The 25,382-nt window shown below is 32.3% G+C and overlaps 1 protein-coding gene across 1 annotated transcript in view; it reads left to right on the forward strand.

Moving 5' to 3' along the window:
* LOC128985413 (protein qui-1) overlaps nt 1–25,382 on the forward strand; it is a 252,153-nt gene that overhangs the window by 93,483 nt on the left and 133,288 nt on the right. Inside the window, exon 2 of the mRNA XM_054404890.1 lies at nt 2,790–2,929. Coding sequence (XP_054260865.1) covers nt 2,824–2,929 — 106 coding nt within the window. The 5' untranslated portion in view covers nt 2,790–2,823. The remainder of the gene's footprint in view (nt 1–2,789; nt 2,930–25,382) is intronic.

Below are 25,382 nucleotides of genomic sequence, written 5' to 3' on the forward strand. Positions count from 1 at the left end.
TTATTGGGTGGTTAGTACTTCATTTTGATAGGGAACATGTTTTTGGCCGCCATCTTGGATCCGCCATATTGGACATAGATAATTTTTTTTCAATGTAATGCTAGTGTTGTGAAACATCATTACCAACTACATTTTTACACTGATTTCAATGCCGAAATCCGTTTTTAAATATCTTTATTCATTTAGAAGATATATTCAAACGAAAACTCTCCGCCATACATTTCTTATGGACGTTTCGTAGTTTGATAATTGTTTTAAAATTATTTTTCTTATATCTCCAGTTATTATTGACGCTTGTAGTTCGTTCTAGGCTTAAAATATTCAGTAATGTAAGGGCTTTCATTTGAGCTCTTGATCATTAAAATCAGACGAGTTAAAGACCAGCTACGAACCTCAGAACACTATTAAATTTAACTTTTTATAAATATATTTTTATTAAAAGATTCATAACTCGGGTTGTTAATACGTCAACACGTTCTTTCTGGTCTCAAATTACTCAGTAAATGTTTGGTTTTGATTTTAGCGAATTTCCCTATAGGGAAGTAGCTATTACCGTAGGTGGCACGGAAAGACCTAGACCCGGGACCGATTTACTTTTTCATTTTGATGTCCCCAGAGGCCAAAAACACCTTTTGTTCAAATTTTTATATATGTATATATATATATAGACTTATATATATATAGGACGTATATATATATATATATATATATATATATATATAAATATATATACGTCCGTGAACGCGATAACTTGAGTAATTTTTGTCCGATTTTGATGAAATTTGGTTTAAAGGTGTAAAGCGGGATAAACTTGAATGAGTTCGCGAACCAGCACGATCGGACAATGAGAACGGGGCTTTACGGGGGTTTTATGGGGTAAAAATTGGTTTTTCTCACTTTTGACCCTCAAAACACAAAATTTCCCGATTTCTCTTTAAACCTTATTAAAGAGCTTAAAAAAAAAAATAATTTAGTATATAAAAGTATTTTTGTTCGATTATTGGTAACGGAGAAAATTAAAGAAATTGTAAATTTAAAATTCCCATGTTATTCTTATGGAGAATATTGTCAAATGTTGTAGTTTGCTTGTTTATGGATATATTTTGATCAAACTTGGCAAATTTATTTATTTTGTACTAAGCTATCAATGTTTTACTCAAAAACACACTTTATTAGTTTCCTTGTAGCAGCAAACCTAGGTACTCGTTAAACCTAATGTTATTAAAATATATTTAACTGAAAATCAATTCAGACAAATGGAAATTCGCTTAGTCGGCAGGTTTGCTGCGGCGGGGGTATTATTAATCACTAAACAAAATCTGACAATTTTAAAATGAGTCATGGTTCTTAATTTAACATTAAAATGTATTTATTTTGAAATTTGTCTTTAGTTAAGGACATATATCCGAAACCCTAATAACTCCCGGAAAGTAATCCATAGCTAAAATAAAAGTCAATAATTTGGCGAATTATTTAAGACTATAGAGAGTTTTGGGAGTTATTTAGAATTGGGGATATACGTCTTTAACTAAAGACAAATTTCAATATAAATACATTTTAATGTTAAATTATGGTCCATGACTCATTTTAAAATTGTCAGATTTTGTGACCAATAAAATTAAAACCAAACATTTACTGAGTAATTTGAGACCAGAAATAACTTTGTGACGTATTAACAACCCGAGTTATAAATCTTTTAATAAAAACATATTTCTAAAAAGTTAAATTTAATATTGTTCTGAGGTTTGTAGCTGGTCTTTAACTCGTCTGATTTTAATGAACAAGAGCTCAAATGAAAGCCCTTACATTACTGAATATTTTAAGCCTAGAACGAACTACAAGCGTCAATAGTAACTGGAGATATAAGAAAAATAATTTTAAAACAATTATCAAACTACGAAACGTCCATAAGAAATGTATGGCGGAGAGTTTTCGTTTGAATATATCTTCTAAATGAATAAAGATATTTAAAAACGGATTTCGGCATTGAAATCAGTGTAAAAATGTAGTTGGTAATGATGTTTCACAACACTAGCATTACATTGAAAAAAAAAATTATCTATGTCCAATATGGCGGATCCAAGATGGCGACCAAAAACATGTTCCCTATAAAAATGAGGTACTAACCACCCAACAAATACAGGCGGTGGTCCCAAGTCAATATCTCGAAAAATGTGCATAACAAATGTTGAAATATGTTTTTTTAGTTTGTCCAATGTTGGAAAAAGCCGCCATTTTAAATTCTGATTCTAGTGGTTTTCTCGTGCACCGATTTTTGGCAACTTTTAGTATTCCATTCTGCAAACCCAACTCTACTAAATAAAACCATAAAACGTTTTCTTGCAATTTTTTTAAGGTCAAATCCTATATTTCTCCGACTATAATTTAAATCCAATAATATCCATAATAATTGAGTTTCATAACGCAGAAAAGGAAAAAAAGCATATTGATCAACATGATGAAATAGTAGTTTCAATTTACTGAAAAGCATATAAGAGGACTGTTGAAGTATCTTGACATGATGTAGCCAATAATACAAGGTTTGCCAAGTTCGTCTGCTTGTATCTCCTTTTGGAGACATTCTATTGTCTGAGTGCCTCGTGGTTGTCCATTTCTACCCCTCTTCAGTATTTAACCCTCTCTTCTTCGCACAAGTCCTGCTCATCCTGTCTACTTTTAATAGCTATGTCTGGCACCTTGTACAGTTCTCGAAGCTCTTGGGCTTTTCTTATTCTACACATACGATTTTCATTTAGGATTAATAAAACAAAGATTTTTATTTGTTGCAGTGTTGATGTGGACGTGTAGAGGACTTTACACAACATGATCAACGAGCAGGTGGTAGAGGAAGTGCTGCAAGGGCAGCTCGAGGCCTCCAAGTGGGCGATACCTCGCCAGACCAAGATATTCATCTGTTCTACTAAACTAGGTGAGTTTCATCGACTTTTACTGGCCATATATACGAAATGTAGCAAAAAATTTGTGTGCTAACATTAGGAATATTTTTTACTTATACTGTTTACTCACTCGTCATAATCAACCCCATAATAATCGTCATCATTATCATCATCGTTATCCTCATCAGTCCCGATAGGGATAATCGGGACTTATTTGCCGAAATAATTATTACCAACCCAGTGTGAATTATTATTCATAAGATAATACTATTCCGTCTATAGTCACATTATATTTACGTCCATCCCGTCTCAACGTCGCACTAGAGTCAGGTTCCTCAGTTTAAAAACGTGACGTTGGTAAGTTCTTGTTAACGCCACAGCTGACACAAAGCTTAGTTACCATATTAAAGTTCTGTATTTTCTCTTAGTACAATGCCAGTTTCTCTAAAACAGTCTTCATGTTCGTCCTTAACTGGATTGTTTGAGGGGCCTTTGCAAAAAAGATTATCGTCTTTTTATGTTATTGTTAAACAGAACAGGAAGGAAAACGAGGTATTGATTGGCATTCAATATTTCATGCTACGTTATAGATAATTTTGTTATTGCCATATTTTGTTATTCTGCTTTCAATATCGAGTATCAAGTCTCTGAAAATAAACTATGATAAATTATAAAGTGGTTAACTATCTCAGACATCACAAAAGTTTCTTTTTTTGTATGCGGAAACTCTATACTATACGTGTTTTCAACATGGATTGATCATTGGTGTAAGATCGACAACTGTTATCTTCTACGCTTTTGTAAATATCCAAACCCTATTAGACTAATTTGAATAACAATACAAACGATAAAGATAATTTTAATTTTATTGCTTTTAAATCTCGACTGTTAACTGTGAAAAGGGCTTTAATTTGCTATTTTATTTAGATTGTATTGGCCTTTTACCCCTTTCGTTTACGGTACATAAAATATCCTGTTTTATTACTAATTGGAGTAACACAGACTATTATTATACTATAATAAAATAACAGTAAGTGCATTATAAAATAATAACTATTAGTCAGGTGAATATTACGATCCGTCTCGAAATTTATGATTTTAATATGTCGGTTGATTTTGAGAGAATTCAGAGGGTTGGGCCTCGTAACAACGCTTTACATGAAAAAATTCCTAATGATATGAAAGAAAGAAAAACAGAATCATATAAATAATTTCGAATTTCATTACACAGTTAAATTATTTCTAAAAACAAAATTACCCTGTCAAAGCATGGTAATATATCGTTGCCTTTTTATCCTGGAAAATGGTTACCGGTAGCTCAAAATCAATGAAGATCTATGTCTAGATACAAGCGAATTGATTCGTCAGTACATAATTGTATTTCCCTCAGAATAAACTTGTAGCTTCTAATTGAATAATAGTATATAAAACCTTAAACATCTATAGGTTCTACATGACACGATTGAGGCATATGTCTAGGATTGAGCAATATGGATCTATTCTGTGTTAAAAGCATTGTTAATTCCATTTAAAAGACAACCTTTGCCTATTTTTATGTGGTAGATGATTTTAAAGTGGCTTAAACCTTATAAAGACCTAAGTAAACAAAAAATTGAAAACTAATTCAAAACTTAATTAGTATTGTGGCTCAGTATATGAATCTAATAAATCTTGAGCCTGAATCGATTGGTCTTGAAGATTGTCGCAAAAGAGACAGCATCAGTCTGATTTCTGCCGCGAAATGACACTTGTTTTTGTTGATAAAATTGAACAAAATGAAGTAAGTTGCTATTCTACATTTTAAATTAATGTTTTATTAGGTTCATATAAGCCTGCATAAAATTTGTAAGTCTGCTTAAAATCGATCAATCCTGAAAAATGCTGCAAAAGAGAACACTTCAGTTTATTTTCTGTCTCGATATTTTACTTTTTCTCAGTAAGATTGAACGAGAACAAAATGAAGTAAGATAAGAGCATCATTGCCACTTGGGGCAGTTTTAGAACCAAACTTTGCCGACAACCTTATCTAAGTGACAATATCAGTGAGTCTTTGATTTTACAATTTTCTATACTGTACTGTTCTATAATGTGAAAATGTTTAAGTTTTCCTAAAATCTTCGTAAGTTCCTTTAATTGTTATTTGTGGTAGGTATTGTTCATTTTAATTCAAAAGCGTAACCTATAAATACTAACAAATCCGTACCGTTTACGTATTTGTAAATCAATTACGTACATAATCATTTTTAACAAAGATATTCTAATTAAGATGAAAAGACGATTGTTTTATTTTTAGAATCATAATTTTCAATTCTGAAAATTGACCTATGTACCCTTTTTTTTAAGAAAGTTAGCATCGAGCACTTCATACTATAACAGAAAAATGTATCAAAATTGATTTACAAGTCACGTTGTTCCAAGATATACGGCGCCAGTCTGGTCTATTGGTGAAACATATTTCATATCTCAGCCATCTTACAAACGTTCTCGTCAGATTTATATTCAAGGAAGGGGAAGCAAACAATACACTACTTTGTATTTTTGTGTTTACTGAGACACGCTTTACGTTGACTTTCGAGACAGGGATGAAAATGGATGTTTTAGATTTTTGTTTATGGATAAATAATCAACAGCATATTAAAAACATCTACCATAATCATGTTTAATGTATAAAACTTAATAATACTTTTACATTGTTAAAGGTTTAATATTTGGATTTGCTATTACAATTAATTATTATCATGAAAGAAATTTGATTAGATTGTATTATATTACGTGTTTATTAATGTAAAGTTTTTCTGTCAGATAAATAGGCAATTTCATATCATTGCAAGAAAACCTTGGTATTACCTATTGAATAAAAATGATCGTGTGAGTAAAAATAGGTTACAGAAAATTTTAAATCTGCAATTAATTAACTGAAACTTACGAAAGCGGTCATAAATAAATATATATAGTATAGTTTAGACGTTTAGAGGTTATAGCATTGCGACGGAATTGTAGTTTCCACTGTGTGATTTATTGTTGTAAAAAACAAGATTTAGACCAGTTTTGGCTGAATGAAGCTCATCAAACTCTTGAAGGAATATCATTTACACTCCTGCTTCAGATTGTTCAAGAACTTTGGTATCTGGTTTGCAAATCTGAGCTTGAACTTCGTCACTGAGCAATGATGACTGAGAGGGAATGTTAAGTACCTGTTTAATATTACAATTTCATTTGGGTTCAAAGTAATGCGCCATCGTCATCATCATTATCATTGCCATCATCGGTACCACCACCATCATAATTATCATCATCGTCGTCGTCATCGTCGTCATTCCCTTTTTAAGGTCGTACGATTTTCCTCCTCTCGAAAACAGTTGTGTATAACGAAGAATTACTATCTGCACCACATACAACATGGCAAAAAATACGAAGTTGACATAACAAAATTTCTCAGACAAAATTGAATAGTTTTGATTTTCGAAGTTACACAGTAAGATAGTGTGTTCGCAGTCAGTGAGAGCATTGCAGATTGCAGGCTAGAGTGATGAGGTAGATATATCAGCATTGTTAAGGAGTCACTTACTCTACCTCATACCTCATTTCCTTGTCTCGCTACTTTGTTTGTTTTATACGAAAATGTGAAATTCGATACCTCTTTAGCGAAAAATAAAATATATATTCCTTTAATAAAACCTGCTGTCACCAATGGAAGTCATAATCTTCATTACTAAAGCAGGATTGATTTTATAAAACTGTATCCCCCGTTTTATGGCTTCAAACGGTAATTCATTCGTAGGTTGACAACTTCAAACCGGTTTTTTTCTTTGTATTAATCCATTACAATCAAAATGATTAAGTATTAAAAGTATATCTGTAAATATTATGTACAAATTTATATCATTTATAGTAACTGAAGGAAAAATATAACGTCTAACGTGAGTGCAAAGTGCCTTTACTGCACTCGAGAAACTTTCTACACTACCCTGCGGCTCGTGTGTAAACATTTGTCTCATGTGTAGCAAAGTGCACACTAGTTACACAAATAACTATAGAATGTGTTTTACCTTGTATCTAATAATCTACGATTTGTTCGCTCATATTTGGTTGAAATACGCACATAGTGGCCTCCCCTCCCATGATTGATAATAATAGCTTTGACTATTCATTCAACCATACGAATTACGATTTCCGAGAAAGATTCTCTTCTATACAACAATTAATTTTTATTTAATGGTTAAAATAAAAGCGGAAGTTTTAAAACAGTAAAGTCTACCGAGTATAGATGTGAGTGTTTCATTTCATCAATCAAAAACGTTTAACATATGAATGTTATATTTTCGTGAAAAGCTTCTGATGTAATCCGAGCAGTAAATTCTACAGTCACACATGCAGGGGAAATTACCTTTCTGAAAAAAGTCGTATAATTTAATGCGAAAATATGACAGCGACCAGAGTGTAATCCCGTTCATTAATTTCCCTCGAGCCTCCTTCACGTCGTCCCAGAGGCGAACAAAGATAATTTGCATTCATCCCTGGCGAGAGTGCTGAATAGGGAACGGCACGTATAAATGCTGCATACGTGTCTACTGCATACAGTGGAATGTGATATATATCAATCTGGTTACATGGTCTGCCCATATCCAAGGTTAATTAATTGAATTTGTAGTTGACGATTTTAATCTATAATGAACTCATTTGAAACCATTCTAGGCAAGGTTATCTGATAGAAAGCTAATAATTTAATCGGATATTACTAACCTAATCCAATGCGTATAGGTTCAATGGATTTTAGATAATATTCAGGGTTAAACAGTTTAATTTATTTCAACGTTATAATACTTTTAAAACAGTTGGCTAGTTAAAATATGACTAATAGAAATATATAAACTAAAATAACATGACTAAATTTCCCTGATCCGTTGTAGTTAATTTAATTTGCCAGAATGAGAAATAATAACTGTTATAATTTAATAGCTTAAGAAAATTGGTCCTCTATTATTTTTCTCTGAGGCTAAGCAAGGCTGATGAAAAATTCATGAATTACAATATTAGTTATCTATTGGATTACAAGCTAATGAAGCCTTAGTTGTCTTAAAGTATGGTTTTTACGAAACATTGATGAAGTATGATTCTTTTCATAATGTTGCAATGTCCCATGGAAATTGATCGCCCAATACCATGTATATTATCTACAGTTTTACTTTTATTAGTTATGTTGATCAGTAAAAGTTGTCATACCTAGTGTAAGGTAGGAAATTTTTTATAAAATATCAAAAAGAAGTAACTGGTGTCTTTAATACATTTTTTTGAATATTGAGTATTTTTGCTACTTGTGACGAGCAAGAGTGTATTATCGCAGAAGAAAGAAAAATCAAATAAAATTGTACATCTCTGACTGAAAAGTAATTTTCTTTATCTGCACACTGCGAGTCTCATGAATGTAGCGTAATAAAGTCACAAACGAGGAAATCACTACTGAGACGACCCTGCCTTATGTTGCTTCAAGTTTATATGTTTGTGCAATCTATTTAAAATTATTTTTTGCTTCACATTAATTTAATGAATTTCACATATTACATTTTGAATAAATAAATACATTGGTGGGTGGAATATATAGTTTTTGATTGATTAAAAGGGAATCTATCTAGTATTTTATCTGGTATTGTAGCAAAAGGTTCTATTTTGAAGGCTCGGAGACTATATCAAGACTTACATTTCTTTATGTCCCAGCCTTTCAACAATAGGGTATAGCCATGTGATAGAGCCCGCTCGGTGGTTTGGGCCCACTTTAATCTGTTAGTCCACAAATCTGTAAAAAAAGATGTCCTAAGTGAGAGGGTATGAGTGTAACGATCACTTACTGTGTTTTTGGGATCTCTCCTCACAAAACGTCAATCTACAATTTAACATGTAAAATCACTTATCAGATATCTAAGTAATGATATAGTTTTTCCACATCACAACACTCAGTTCTCTACATCTGATGGTGTACAAGTTGAAAGTTGCCTCAATGTAAGATTGATCACCTACACATTGATGTGACAGCTGACATTGACTTGGTGTTGGGTCAGACCATTACGTCGTGGAGGTTTTATAATATTCTCGTTTTTATAGGTGAGCCCGGAACAAACAAAAAATAATATCGGCAAATTATGGACTCTGTAAGTTTAAAGCTTTTGCAAAAATAGGAAATTGTATGTAATCGTTGGTTTGGTAAAAATTACGTATTTGAAAATGTATTTTTATGACTACAATGTAAAAATGTAATTTCATATAGGGCCTAACAACAGTAGTAATCGTTGCATAATAAAACTGACAGTTTTTTTTATATAACTCTTTATTCACATTGGAAATTGTTCCTAATGAGTTTTAACGTTCATGAGGTATTTTACTAAAGTTACAAGTGCAAATCATGATTTAATTGGATTATATTGTTACCTTTTATTTATTTTTATTTTTAGGCTACGTAAAAATGTGTAAAAAACTGTAACAACAGTTATTTAAGTCATTTAAAATTCGGTAGGTTAACAGGTATTTTTAACCAAAACCATCTTTCCATAAATACATTTCTATAAATATCTGTCAATATAAACGGACAAATCTGTTTAAGATTATATTTTTGAAATATCGACTAAATTCATTGTATTATTATCAATAAGTCTATTATTATTCAATTAAGACTAGCAACATAAGGTTACAAGTTTTTTTTCCAAAATACTATTTATGGTGTTTCCTCGTTTGGAATTTTTTTCATACAAAAATCTACAAACTACGACTAAAAAACTCGTAAAATAATGCTGTTACCAAACACAGTTTCAAATTTCACCTCAAGGAGCTTTTAAACACACATTTTCCATTATATCAATCTCGAATTTCACAATAAAACGTAAAACGCCTTTAACCTCAAACTGAGTAAAGAGACTTTCAATGTTCTCCTCTCTTACATTAGAAGGTTTGAGTTCGTTTGGAACGCAAATTACATTGATTTGCATTGGAAAACAGGTAGTGAACCCATAAAGAATTCAATTATTGTAGGGTTTTGTGCAACTTTCCTAACTTTTACTTTGCCCACGACCTGAAAGTTGTTTGAGTACACGTGCATTATTTTGTACTTAAAAGAATGTGTCTATCAGCTGTTTTGGTCTGTATTTAACAATCAAAAGTGCGCATGCATATCTAAGGTGTTGGCCTATTTTGAAATTTGTTAATATGCTACTAGACTGTCTGACTAATAATGTAAATGAAAATAAATTATTCTGGTATTAATATTGATTGTATATTCATTGAATGTTCCCTCAAAATGGTTACTTCGTTTAACCTATATCTGTGACTGGCTTCAATTAACTCAAATATTATTTGTAAAATAACGTTCATTCTTTAAACCACTTGTTTACATAGGTTATTTTCAATTGTATCATAAAAATTAATTTTAAAAAGAAAACAATAAATCGTACATAAATTTCCTAACGAATATAACATTTTTTTTATTTAACAATGATTGATAGTGTTAAATTAATAGTTATTTATGCAGTCCATGTAAAACATTTCATTATTAGGAGTGAGTTAAAAAAAACAAAGGAAATATGGTTATAAAACACGTTATGGGGTCGTATTCTATGGAATCTCGATGTTCAACAAACGTAGCGCCGTTAATCTGCAAGCGGTGAAATCGATACAGCACCAACTTTGCCTACTCTCTCATGCGGGCGATGGGAAAATACATTACTTTTAAATATCTTTTTTGTATATATTTTTGGTAGCTTTGTCCCCAATAAGCTTGCAAAGCCTAAAGTCAATATTGTAAACAGATAATATAATAGTTGTAATATTCACTTTTGACCAACATTATACCAATAAACAATGATAGTATAACCTTACTCTTCATTTTAAAGGCCAGTTCAAAAGGTAGTTCGAAAGACATTTTTTGAAATCAATGCTCAATGAAGAGGTAGATCAATAGATTTCATTGGTTGATGTATCTGCAACTGCAACAATATTGATATCTAATCACTAATATATTTCATAACAGTCAATTTTTTAGTATAGGCTCATGGGTAAACTAATAACGCTAGGAAAGAGACAGTATTTTGTGAAGATTTCATCAATAAATATAAAATTCAACAACCTTTTTGCGCACACCAATCAATAAACATTATTTAAGAGTAACTAGAAGCAAGTAATATTCTAGGAAAATAACTTAAACAATCTGTCAAATCACCTGTTTCGGGAAATAATTGAGTCATTGGAAAGGCGAAAATACTGGAATCAACAACAAATGAAACAACAATGTGAGAATTAGTTTTAATGAGCGAGGGAATTGGAAACTTATTTAAAACATATGCTAGAACTTTCATAAAATTAGCAATTCATTATTCTTCAACAGATGAAGAACATGTCTGCGCTGCTCAACTTGTCTGTATTGAACTCAGGAAGCTACCTTCTAGTTTATTTTCTGCACGAGACTTAAACTCGAGTTAATTTCTCATACTCGATTTTTAAATCATTTAATCATTGTTTCTGTCAAGAATAACGGATACGTTGCACTAATGACTGTAACTATTACTAATCGAGTTCTAATGTTAAAAATCTCTACTTATCTTGATTCATTTTTATCCATATTTTATGTTTTTAACATCAAGAGACTTGTGCAGCTACCTCCGTATTACCAAGTTACGTAGTAAAGTTCTCATCGTCAACGTCACAGCTGACGCAAAGCTTTGTTAGCAAACGGAAAGTTCTGTCTTCTCTCGCTACTACCTTGCCACTTTCTCCATTACAGTGTTCGTGTGCGTCACATAGCGAGATTGTTGGAAAGTTTATACATGGATTTAAGACAAAATCTTTGCGGATTAGTACTTAAATCCTAGTATCTTATCCTACTAATATTATAAGTGAGAAAGTTTGGATGTCTGGGTGAATGGATGGATGTTTGTGACAAGTAAACAGTGGTCGAATTGGGCTGAAATTGAGTGTGACGACAGCTCACATTCCCGAATAATATATAGACGCATTCTTATCTCAAAAATCCTTTCGGGCTCCACACCGAAAGAGATTCAACAATGTGACGATTAATTTTAATGAACAAGAAAATAGGGAGATTTACATGAGGAAATAAAACGTGTGATCGATTTGTGTGATCGATTTTTAATAGGCAATTAGTGCTCTGGAGATTCCCATGTTAACCTTAAAAGTATCCATATTTAAAATGATTACACGAATTTTGTCAGCTTTTTAACTACACAATTTGGTTCTATGATATTAAATAGCATTACAAAGTTATAAGGTTTACCAACAGGGTGCAACACTATTAGCTTTTTTTCATTTACGACGACAGCCAATTTGAATCAAGCAACAACAAAAAGCTATGAGAACTTTACTTTTTTCTATTGTTTAGGTGCAGTGGTAGAACATTATGGCTATGGTATGTGTGCTATTCTATAGAATACCGTAAATTAAAAGAGCTAAATTTTCTTAAACAGTCTCCTCTTCTCCCTTTGCAAACGCAAAGCACGAGTATAACTGCAATAAACATTTTAGCGAATTTCCCTATAGGGAAGTAGCTATTACCGTAGGTGGCACGGTAAGACCTAGACCCGGGACCGATTTACTTTTTCATTTTGATGTCCCCAGAGGCCAAAAACACTATTCGTTCAAATTTTTATATATGTATATATATATATATAGACATATATATATATATATATATATATATATATATATATACGTCCGTGAACGCGATAACTTGAGTAATTTTTGTCCGATTTTGATGAAATTTGGTTTAAAGGTGTAAAGCGGGATAAACTTGAATGAGTTCGCGAACCAGCACGATCGGACCATGGGAACGGGGCTTTACGGGGGGTTTTATGGGGTAAAAATTGGTTTTTCTCACTTTTGACCCTCAAAACACAAAATTTCCCAATTTCTCTTTAGGCCTTTTTAAAGAGCTTAAAAAAACAAATAATTTAGTATATAAAAGTATTTTTGTTCAATTATTAGTAACGGAGAAAATAAAAAAAATTTTAAATTTTAAATTCCCATGTTATTCTTATGGAGAATATTGTCAAATGTTGTAGTTTGCTTGTTTATGAATATATTTCGATCAAACTTGGCAAATTTATTTATTTTGTACTAAGCTATCAATATTTTACTCAAAAACACACTTTATTAGTTTCCTTGTAGCAGCAAACCTAGGTACTCGTTAAACCTAATGTTATTAAAATATATTTAACTGAAAATCAATTCAGACAAATGGAAATTCGCTTAGTCGGCAGGTTTGCTGCGGCGGGGGTATTTTACTTATACGCCAGCCCCAAACGAAGGACGGGTACTAACTCTGCTAGTAATTCATATAGAGATTCATTGGTAAACTGGTACTCTTATCTAATGTTCAATGTTAATAGAAAAATACAATAAATGTTCATTAAAACCTAACATAGCCATAAATATTTTGTCCTAACAAATATGTCAATTAGTTAATGATAGTGAATATTGTTACTTGATCTTAAAAGAGTTGATTTGTGTTATTAATTAACATCTGTTAGGTATCTCGGAAATTATAAGTACATTGAGATGACTAGATCAAACTTTGGTAGTTATCAAAATGATGATAGTGTTATTTAAAAACTCCTCAAACACTCTAAACCTAATTACAATGATCATTTTTTTTTATCTCAACTTTTAACTACGGATTATGTGGAAGCGGTGGGAAAGCTTTATATAATTAGTTCTAATTAAGTGAAAATTTGTAAATTCTCATATTACCAATTGTTCATTGAATAGATTTGAATGCATAATGTAGCTTATCAACCTCTTATTTCCCGCCATAGATGATTAAAGTGTAAATAAATGCATAAACACTTAATATCCATCAAATCGATCTAACTTGAACATTGCTTAGGCCATTTAAGTTTATTTTCTGCAAAAATATGAAATGTTAAGATGGAAAGACAACAAAATGAAATAAGATAAGAACATCATCCCCACTAGGGGAGGCCATTTTTAGCATCAAACTTTGCTGACAACCTTATCTAAGATAAAACGTATAATTTTCTCGTTTTTCCTTTATTTAGTTTACACTTCGTTTAAAAGATTGAAATAGTGTCAGTGTAATAACTTATTCTTTTCATGCATTCATTCTGTCAGATTACAAATAAAATTCATAATTCTTTGTGCAAGATTGTTAGTTTGATTTAAATGTAAGGCTAGTAAAACTGTCTAATTAGTACACTATATGTACTTATTTGCAATGGATAAGGTTTAAACCTTTGTTTTAAAATAAATTCATTGAAGACCTTAACATGTTATCATAGATTACTTGTGATTACACTTACACTTAGGTAACAATTTATATATTGTATTGTTGTACAATTAAATTCTAAATACTAACATAAAGCGAGATTAATTTGTATGAAAATCTATTAACAAGTCACTTTGATTCCACAAACGCTGTTATTGGCAAAACACATTTCATATATTAGTCATTTCACAAACGTTCTCGTCAGTTGTATATTAAGAAAGGCCAAGTATACAATTCCGTTCATCCATGTAAATAGAGACAGGCCTCAATATTGATTTTCAGGACTGGCTGAAAAAATAGATATTAGATTTTTCCGTAGGTATTCATTCTAAAGAGTACTAGTCATACACTTATGGCAGGTATTTTTATAGCATAAATAATTTCAATCGTTTCATTTTTATAGGGATAAACATTAATACACGTTATCATCATCATGAGATATACGCTTTGTAAAGTGTTTCCAATTATGTGGTTAGAAGACATAAAATCATCTGGTACAGTTCTATTTTGCTACAAGATATATAAATGGCACACAAAACAGATCAAAATGTAAGCATGAATTGTTGAATTTATTGCATGAATCTGCATTTGAATGAATTTACATACATAAATAAAAACTACTAGGCATTCATATAAAAAAAACATTGTTGTAGACAATCAATTGTTTATGTGTAATTGACATAAATATTTAGTTCAGTGGTTGGTTTGGTAATAAGTAATCTCTCTGGTACAAATAACAAATAACATTTCGTATGTAACCTAACAGGAATATCCCTGTATCATCTTGGGAATAAAAAGGTTGTGTGGTCTCTAACAACTTAAAATACTTGGACCACCTGTGTGTATTACATTTCACATCTTGTAGCTAATTCCAATTCAAAATCACTAACATGACTCCTAGAAGCGTAACGGACATTTAAATATATTGTATGTTTATTGGGGGTTGGATATTGCTTTCAAAACGCGTTTCTTGTGTTGTGCAAAATCAGCTTTTTAATTGCAAACGCATTTAACGCAAGAGGTCTCATGAATACACCTGGTCTAGATTGTTCACGAACTTTGGGATTTGGTTTGCAAATCAGAACTTCGTGACTGAGCCATGAGGAGTAAGAGGACATAATAAGTATGGTGGAATATAACAAGCATCTTGTGGCAATACACCACCGTTTTAACCATTTCTTGATTGAATATAACTAACAAAATTTTTTATTCATTTACTTTTTTATAAATAGCTGAATACTGCTTAAAAAAATCTTTAGCTGTATCACAATATTGATCTTTTTTTAAACTCTAAGGAGTATTTAGCTAGATCTCCTCTTTAACGAATAGCTATTTCGTAAACATACACCAAGGACAAGTTGTGTTTGCAGTCAGTGAAAGCTTTACTGGAGTGATGAGGTCCATACATCAGGATTGTAAGAGTCACTTTTCTCTACCTTATCTCGTTGGCTTGCCACAATGTTTGTTTTATACGAAAATATGACGTTCAAGAACAAAATTGGTAATTTTATTTAGATATTATGTGTTATAATGTAATGTATGATAATATCAAAGCGACAGTCTAAATTACAAAACAAAGATAGTTAAGAAATGTATAATTTTCATGGAAATGTATTAAACCATGTTGCCTCACTTTCATGGTTTTAAAGGGTTATTTTTTTCTTTGTAACTCAGAACCACACATTTTGTTTTCCACTAGTTATCATTTAATAGTTATATAACCATACAATAGTTATACAAATGACACAACGGTAGTTTTACCATTGGAAAGTAAGTGATGGTACCATTACCAAGCAAATAATAACTAGTTCTTATTCAGCTTATACTGTGCAGATTGATTAGGATGTAAACAAATAAATGTATCTACTTGGGAGGGGGGGATCAAGCCACCTTTAATTCACCTAATATTTACAAATAAATGAAATATTTTATTTCATTACTAACCAGATACGATATATTTAACAATATTTTTTGTTTGTTTAGTGACATGTAAGTTGATTAAGACTAGTTGACTTGCCAGACATTTCAATCGCAAGTCACAAAAAGTTAAGTTTTGAAGTTTCAGTGTTCAGTGTTGTTGTGAAAGGTGTTTGTGAAAAATTCGAGAGCCTCCTCTGATGTAGTTTTATACGTAAATTATCAGTGTCGCCAAAAAAAGAAAACATAATTTTGAAAAAGTCGTATAATTTAATGCGAAAATATGACAGCGACCAGAGTGTAATCCCGCTCATTAATTTCCCTCGAGCCTCCTTCACGTCGTCCCAGAGGCGAACAAAGATAATTATTTGCATTCATCCCTGGCGAGAGTGCTGAATAGGGAACGGCACGTATAAATGCCGCGTACATGTCAACAGCATACAGTTGAATGTGATATATCAATCAGGTTACATGATCGGAATATATATACATGTTGTTTAATTAATCCTATCTGGTGGTGATGATATAAACACATTATCAAACCAGTTTAATTAAATACAATTTTAGTAATTCATAGCATTACATTCGGTTAGCAATATAATCTGATAGATAGAAAGTCAGTTGGGTATCAGATTAAACTATTCATGAAATTTTATTTCATATAATAAGACTTTTAATTCTGAAATATGTAATGACAATCCAAAAATAAATTTGTTAAAAATTATAAACTAATATAGCATCACTTTATTGTTTATTGCATTGGTGTGTAAACATAAATTTTATCTAAGTTAAATTCGTTTCACTTTGGTTAAACTTTAATTAAACAAGATAATAAATAATCTATTTTAAAGGTTTACATTTTTATTCAGAACTATCTGTAACCCGCGGGATTTGCCCCGTTTAACTTCTTAATTTTCAAGATGATCTCGTTCGCATGGCTCAATCACGTCCTGGTTGAAGTTCGTTCGCTACGCTCACTCACCTTTAGGTTGGAGCTCGTTCGCTACGCTCACTCACCTTTAGGTTGGGGCTCGTTCGCTGCGCTCACTTGCCTTCAGGTTAGCTCGTTCGCTACGCTCACTTGCCTTCAGGATAGCTCGTTCACTACGCTAACCCGCCTCCAGGTTGAAGTTCGTTCGCTATGCTCACTCACCTTTTGGTTGCAAATTAGCTGTTGTCATAAATGTAAAAGAAATAATAGTGCTGCACCCTGTTGGTAATCCTTGTAACTTGAATGCTATTGAACATCATAGAACAGAACCAACTTGTCAAATTGAAACAGCTGTTAAGATTCATTAATTCCATTTCTCATAAGGTTAACATGGGAAACTCCAGAGCCACTGGGGCGGAGCCGATTGGACGGATCACGAAATTGATGGTGTATAAACCTATTCCATGAAATTCTACACGTATTCACCAAGTTTCGTGGCAATCGGTTCAGCGGTGTCTGAGTTTATCACTGCCAAACAAATATATATATATATATATATATATACTCGTGGCCTATAGGGGCCATAGCCCCTAATTTAGACTACAATAAAAAAATCCATATATAAAATGACAAATATTCGAAATAGGCCTTTGTTTTTAAAATTATCAATTGTATGTTACAGTACTTAAAATTAACAGTGTTTTTTGTTTTATATCTTGGTTTTCCTTCCATTGGAGTCGTATATTAGTTGCTTCTGATGTGTCAACGAAATACAATTGTAAAATAATGATTAAATCAATAACACAACATATTAAGAAATGGAAACGTGCACACGGTTTGGCCTGAGCCCGGAGAACGACGAATCAGAGCTGAAATCATACAGCCAAACATTGCACATCTTATCTAGTTTAAAATTGAAGTTTTTTTTTTGTAAGCTTACAAATTCTGTTATAGTTTCCATTTTGAAAACCATATGCAAAGGTAAAAATTATTATTAATTATTACGAAGGCAACTCCCCATTTCGCGGTAGTATGTCAGAAATATATCTATGAATTTGTCCCTGAATTTTCAGACAGTAAGGCCCATTTCCCGGAATATATTTCTGTGTAGCGGAAAGTGACGTAAAAACCATTGCACTGTTGTATTGCCTTATGTTTTTTATGAAGTTCGAATCATGTAAAAGCAGTTATTTTAGTTCGTCATTTACTTGTGGTTGTGGCATGTCCATTGTGGCAACATGCGTTGAAATGTCCATTTGTGGCCTCCTCTGCGAAGTGAAATGCGCCACAGTGCATGCAAGTGCTTTAAGAGGACCTAGATTGTGAGAAACAACACTCGACTCATTTTCCAGCGTTCTTCTAAAGACAGGTTGTAAAACAGCTTCTGGATTTCTTTCACAGTTAGGCCCTACATGACGTTCTCTTTTGCATTTCTTAAGTCTGTTGAATTCCTGGACACTCTTCCACGTCCTCAGGTCTTCCCATACCCTGTCTAGTTACTTCACTCATTATAAAAACGGAAAACAAAAAATTAAACACAATTCATTTTGAAACATTACGAGTATTTACCAACATTGACTTTCGGAATAAATGTAAACATTGCAAATAAATAAGTAACAGCTGATAGAATGCAGGCGTTTTTCAGTCCCCATGCATTTCTTATGGTGGATATTTTACGTTATATCTCGTTTTCTGGTAACTTTATGGGAAATCTGCTATTTTTCCCGAGTCCCTGGGGTCAAGACCTTTAATTTAAGACCCCTCCCACTTTTCTGCGGCCTACCAGACGTCCACAATTTTCTGGTAAAAATTTTGTCTTACAGAATTATATATAAGGATATACAAACATCCTCTTTTATACTTATAGATGTAAATGAGAAAGTTTGGATCTATGGATGTATGGATGTATGTTTGTGACAAGTGAACGCGAAAAATACTGGTCGGATTGGGCTAAAATTTGGCATGATGATAGCTCACATTCCCGATTAACATATGGGCATATTCTTATTTCAAAAATCCTTTCGGGCTCCGTCCCAGTGGCTCTGGAGTTTCCCATGTTAACCTTATGAGAAATGGAATTAATGAATCTTAACAGATGTTTCAATTAAACACGTTGGTTCTGTTCTATGATGTTTAATAGCATTAAAGTTACAAGGATTACCAACAGGGTGCAGCACTATTATTTCTTTTACATTTATGACAACAGCTAATTTGCAACCAAAAGGTGAGTGAGCGTAGCGAACGAACTTCAACCTGGAGGCGAGTTAGCGTAGTGAACGAGCTCCAACCTAAAGGTGAGTGAGCGTAGCGAACAAACTCCAACCAGGACGTGATTGAGCCATGCGAACGAGATAATCTTGAAAATTAAGAAGTTAAACGGGGCAAAGCCCGCGGGTTACAGCTAGTTATATATAAGGATATACAAACATCCTCTTTTATACTTATAGATTCAAGACTTTCCAATGAGGTTAATTGAGTTCAATTTTATTTTAAATCGATTAAATATGCCTAAGATTAGTTATTTCCTTGATTAACATTTAAAAATGTTATAACTTATGTTACAATTGTAAATCTATTTAGGTGGAATACAATTATTTTTTCCTTTAATTACTGCAACGATTTGTAAAAATCTCTAAATACTGTGTGCATTATCTACGCCTTAATACATGCAGGTAAAGTCAAACAGTCAAAATAATACTACAGTAATTATTCCAAGATTGCCCGTTTTATAGGGCACTGTATTTAAATAAGTGACAGATTTTTACAGTAAATTTTTGTTAACGAATATCGATTTATATTTTTGTTTATGACAAAAAAAGGATTGATAGTATCTGAAGAAAGGCGAAATACAATTATTTATTTGTACATAACTCCAAAGTCATTTTCTTTTTATGCACGCTGAGAGTTATATCTCATGAATGTAGCGTAATAAAGTCACAAACGAGGAAATCACTACTGAGACGACCCTGCCTTATGTTGCTCTATGTTTATATGTTTTTGTAATATGTTTGTATTTCAACTTGGTATATGTCGTACGTTTCACACATGTATACTACATTTTTCTTGAATGAATGTTGAATGCATGAATATGTAGGGTTATCATAATATTTTTAACTATTCTTCAAATCTCAGCACAGTCATGGGTATCCTGTATAATATGCTAATAAGTTAGGTATGATAGTAGAAATTGTTATTCCATAAAAAAAAATTATTTAATTGTTTAATTTATTATCTATCACAGAAATAATATTCTAGTACATTGGTGTGATTTGATCTTTTAATTTTGTTTGATTATAAAGATGATTAGAAGAATATTACATACTTTCTTGAACATTTTACACATGATACAATAACAATGGCATCATACAATAGGTTATTTCGTCTATAGTGCTTTTGAATCTAACGTATTGAGTGATACAAAGCGATGAGAATTTAATTTAAAAATCAGTCATTAGTAAGTAGAACTGAAAATGCTTCTTAAATGTTACCAGCCAATCGTTTTATGGATATTAATAGAGACACATTTTAATTTATAATTACATGTCATATTATATATTAATTGTAAAATTTACATTTAAAAAAAATATCCACTTGATGAAAATATATTTTACTTAAACTATCGAATTAACAGCGCTCTATGCCTAAACTGTGTTGCCATAGAAACCACTTTAGATGTATTTTCTGTCACCACAATATTAAACTTGTTCTTAATAAGATTGAGAGAAAACAAAATAAAGTAAGATAAGAGCATCATCACCACTGAGGGGGGGGCTGTTTTAGTATCAAACTTTGCTGACAACCTTATCTAAATGACAGCTACTCTGTAAAGTATTTTGTATTATTTGTTGGTACGGTATTTAATACAGGAATAATTAATATTTTGTAAAGAAGGTGTTTTAATTTTTAGAAGATTTATACTTTGAAATGTGTATGTTCAACTCTTAATGTGTTTGTAAAAATGTTGAAATCGTTTAGAACATGTTTAAGATAGTATAATAAAATAAAATACTAATGATAATGTTCTACAATTACAACATAAAAATAGGCCTAAATAAAAATAAACATATTATTATTTTTTAAATAAAATTTAATATGAGCACAGTGTGAGAGTGATATGTATCAATGTTGATTTACAAGTCACGTTGTTCCAAGATATACGGCGCCAGTCTGGTCTATTGGTGAAACATATTTCATATCTCAGCCATCTTACAAACGTTCTCGTCAGATTTATATTCAAGGAAAGAGAAGCAAACAATACACCTCTTTGTATTTTTGTGAACACTGAAACGCGGCTCAAAAACTACGTCAACATTTTCTGAAAAAGGAAATAATTGATTTTTCGTCTTTGCTGAAATAATCGGAATAGAGTAAGTCCACCAACAAAATACGCACATGGTACAAAATTGTAACTTTAACTTATAGCTGGTGTAATTTTGTCTATACAGGGTTTTCATAAATGAATGGTGCAATTTTAACTTTAAATTAAAAGAAAACTATATAAAGTACATTAAAAATATTTATTTCATTAGAATCTCCATTAAAAACAGTTTTATATACTGATGCATTTTACATTTCAATGTGTCCACCACCGATAGCTCTGCAGACATCTAATCTATGGTCGATCTCGGCCCATACGCTGTGCAGCATGTCTCTTGTAACCGATGATACTGCCTCATAAATCCTTTCCTTTAAATGAGCAACATCACGGATTTTCTGAGAATATACGATGTTTTTTACGTATCCCCACGGGAAAAACTCGCATGGAGTCAAATCCGGGCTTCTAGGAGGCCATGCTATTGGGCCACCTCGACCTATCCAATATCCATCTTTGTTCAAACTTGTTATTCAAAGCAACACGAACAAAGTCCTTATAATGGGCTGGTGCTCCATCTTGTTCAAAATACATCATATTGACATGATCAAACTCGTCAATTTGAGGAAAACAAAAATTTTCTAGCATATCCAGGTACACATTACCATTAACACTTTTCTCGGCAAAGAAAAAAAAGGTCCAATTACTTGGTTTTTAGTCAGTCCACACCAGACGTTTACTTTTGGTGTGTCTCGGATTTTTTCAATGATCTCATGAGGACGTTGAAAACCCCGAATTCGAACGTTGTGTCTATTAACACACCCATTAACATGAAAAGTTGCTTCATCTGAAAACATTACATCATTTAAAAATGATTCATTTTCTTCAACCTGATGTAAGTTGTAAGTTGCATACTCCACACGTTTATTTTTATCATTCGGTTTGATACCATGCAACAGTTGAATTTTATACGCATGAAAATGCAGCCTTTTATGCAAAATTTTATGCAGAGTTGTCACTGGGATTTCAAGCTCCAGACTCCGACGTGGAAGAGATTTTTTTGGACTTCTAAGACAAGATTCGCTAACGTTTTGAATTGTTACCTCTGATACAGGCGGTCTCCCAGAAGTCTTCCGTTTTTGTACCGATCCAGTTTCTACGAATTGTTTACTCCAACGCGTAATGTTATTTCTGTGAGGTGGAGCTTTGTTAAATAATCCCCTAAAAGTCCTTTGCACTAAAACAACAGACCTTAATTCACTCAACAACAGCACACACTTGGCTTTCTCTTGATCAGAAAACATGTTTTTTTGATCAGAGTCGAATATTTGAGGTTATTGCACAATTTAACCAACAACAATGAAACAGCTGTTTTCTAAGACAGAGTAATAAAACTAAATGAGCTGAAGAATTCAGAGGTGCCAACAATTTTTTTCTACCTCGCACGGTAATTATTTTATAAGCATTCAAAACTGCACCATTCATTTATGAAAACCCTGTATATATAAAATCCAATGTATGTTTGTATGTTTGTATATTTGTATGTTTGTCCTTTATGGACTCCAAAACCGCTCGACAGATTGTAATGAAGCTTTCAGGCATTATTAAGCATTATTCAAGGATGGTTTGTGTGAAGTTTGGTGCAGATCCGTCAATAGGGCTCCGCCCCAGTGGCTCTGGAGTTTCCCATGTTAACCTTATGAGTACTCATATTTAAATGGAATTAAAGAATCTTAACAGCTGGTGCAACTAAACAATTTGATTCTGTGATGTTCAATAACATTAAAAAGTTAATAGGTTTACCAACAGGGTGCAGCACTATATTTATTTTTAATTTATGAGAGCAGCTAATTTGCAACCAAAAGGTGAGTGAGCGTAGCGAACGAACTTCAACCTGGAGGCGAGTTAGCGTAGCGAACGAGCTAACCTGAAGGAAAGTGAGCGCAGCGAACGAGCTCCAACCTAAAGGTGAGTGAGCGTAGCGAACGAACTTCAACCAGGACGTGATTGAGCCATGCGAACGAGCTCATCTTGAAAATGAACGAGCATGTGACATAAAACCACAATAGGACAGGACGACGTCTGTCGGGCCAGCTAGTTTTCAATAAAAACTAACGTATGTGGATGATGGCCAAAGATACAATTCATGCATTGCTTGAACATAAATTGTGATTCGAATAATAGGGGTTAGTAGATAATAGATTATGTTGTATTCAAAAGTATCTTTTGTAGAAATATTTTGGTAGTCTACAAAGCGATGCAAATCCCATTTTGAATACTGTAGTAGGGTAAACCCTGCATTACCAAGGGAATACAAAGGTTGTGTGGTTTACATCTTGCAAAGAACACAATGCTACTTCAACGGTAACGTTTGAGCATGTTTTCACAGTCTTCTGTAAAGATAACTACATTTTGTAAAATAATAATAGGTACCCAAATAAAGTGCGATATCTTACAGCGCAATGGTGCGCTTAAGTCATAACTAAATATAAACATACACTATGGTTTTAATGTTATCATGATTGCTATTCACTTATCCACCCCAATAAGTTACTCTTGTCCGTAAATATTTTTCCCGATTAGTTTTCACACCAAACTCTTCAAAATCCTAACTAATGAGAAGACGACTAACTCATGGATACCCTTGATTTAGGTCAATGTGATTTAACTGTGATCTCAAACGGGTTTGTGCCCATTGTTTTTTGTCAACTCATCAAACACAGGAGCTAATATGAAATGATGTTTCATCAATACACCTGGTTTAGATTGTTCAAGAACTTTGGTATTAGGTTTGCAAATCTGGGCTTGAACTTTGTGACTAAGCAATGAGGACCGAGAGGGCTTGATAAGTACTTCTGGGAATATACAAGGATATAAGGACATTTTGGTTCAAAGTAATGCACTATTTACTTAAATTAATTACGTTAAAATTGTTCCTCCCTCAACAGGTAGTTATCTGGTATAAAAATAAATATAAGGGGAGGAAATAAAATATTGTTTGAAGTAAGAGAAGGACTGAGCTATAGAAAAAATAGTTGGTTTTTAATTTTACAAAATGGTTCCCACGTAAATACATCTCACACAGACCAATATATTTGCAGCCTGTAAGAGTTTTACAAGCTGGAGTGATGAGGTCCATACATCAGAACCACTAAGAGTCAGTTTTCTCGCTGTCTTGTGTATGTTTCTTTGATAAAATATATCCCAGCACTGTACAAGTTGTTCGATTTGAATTTGTGGAGGTTTAAACTTGTTAGGTTCCATATTATTGCGTTACAAACGACATAACTATTCAAAGAAGAAGATGAATCTGTTCATCTAATACATTTTTCTCCTGGTTTTGATTAGGATACTCCATCAAAGGGATGTAGTTTATAAATATTTTGTTTTTGTTGAATAATGTTTCTAACATGGTAGGCATACTGCAATCTTCAATTAAAAAACACTACTTGTTGTTCGTTGACATTTCAATTACAAATTAAGTTACAAATACTCACAATAAACTCAATACCGTGTACGTAGAGCTTCATTACAAAGATTTACTATGACAATTATAAATTAGGGTTTAATTTCCCTATACTTTTTAAAAGTAATTGTATCCATCTAATAAGTATGACACTAGGCTACAATGTTTCTAGATTTAGTGATTATTCGTTTTCATTGAACTCATGGCATTCAATTGAACAACAGTATAAGCTACAATATGAGTAGATAAAAATATATTACAAAACATATAAACTTGGAGCAACATATGGCAGGGTCGTCTCGTCCGTGATTTCCTCGTTTGTGTTTTTACTACGCTACATTCATGAAACATCACTCACAGAGTTAGGTGCATAAAAGCATAAATTCTTTTTCAATTGGTTCCATCTTTCATATACTGTACTATGATACCACCTTTCTTACGCCATAACAATCCAATTTTATTTTTTAATAGAAAATGTTTTAAGACTATTTATATCTTGATAGGACACTATACATCTGTAAAAAAAATTGACGTTCCAAAACTTAATAAAACAATTATGTTTCGTACTAAACCATATG

The sequence above is a fragment of the Macrosteles quadrilineatus genome, unplaced genomic scaffold (genome assembly GCF_028750875.1).
Source record: "Macrosteles quadrilineatus isolate MER2022 unplaced genomic scaffold, UCM_ALF_1.0 Scaffold_2__2_contigs__length_208266976, whole genome shotgun sequence".
NCBI classification, from domain to species: domain Eukaryota; kingdom Metazoa; phylum Arthropoda; class Insecta; order Hemiptera; family Cicadellidae; genus Macrosteles; species Macrosteles quadrilineatus.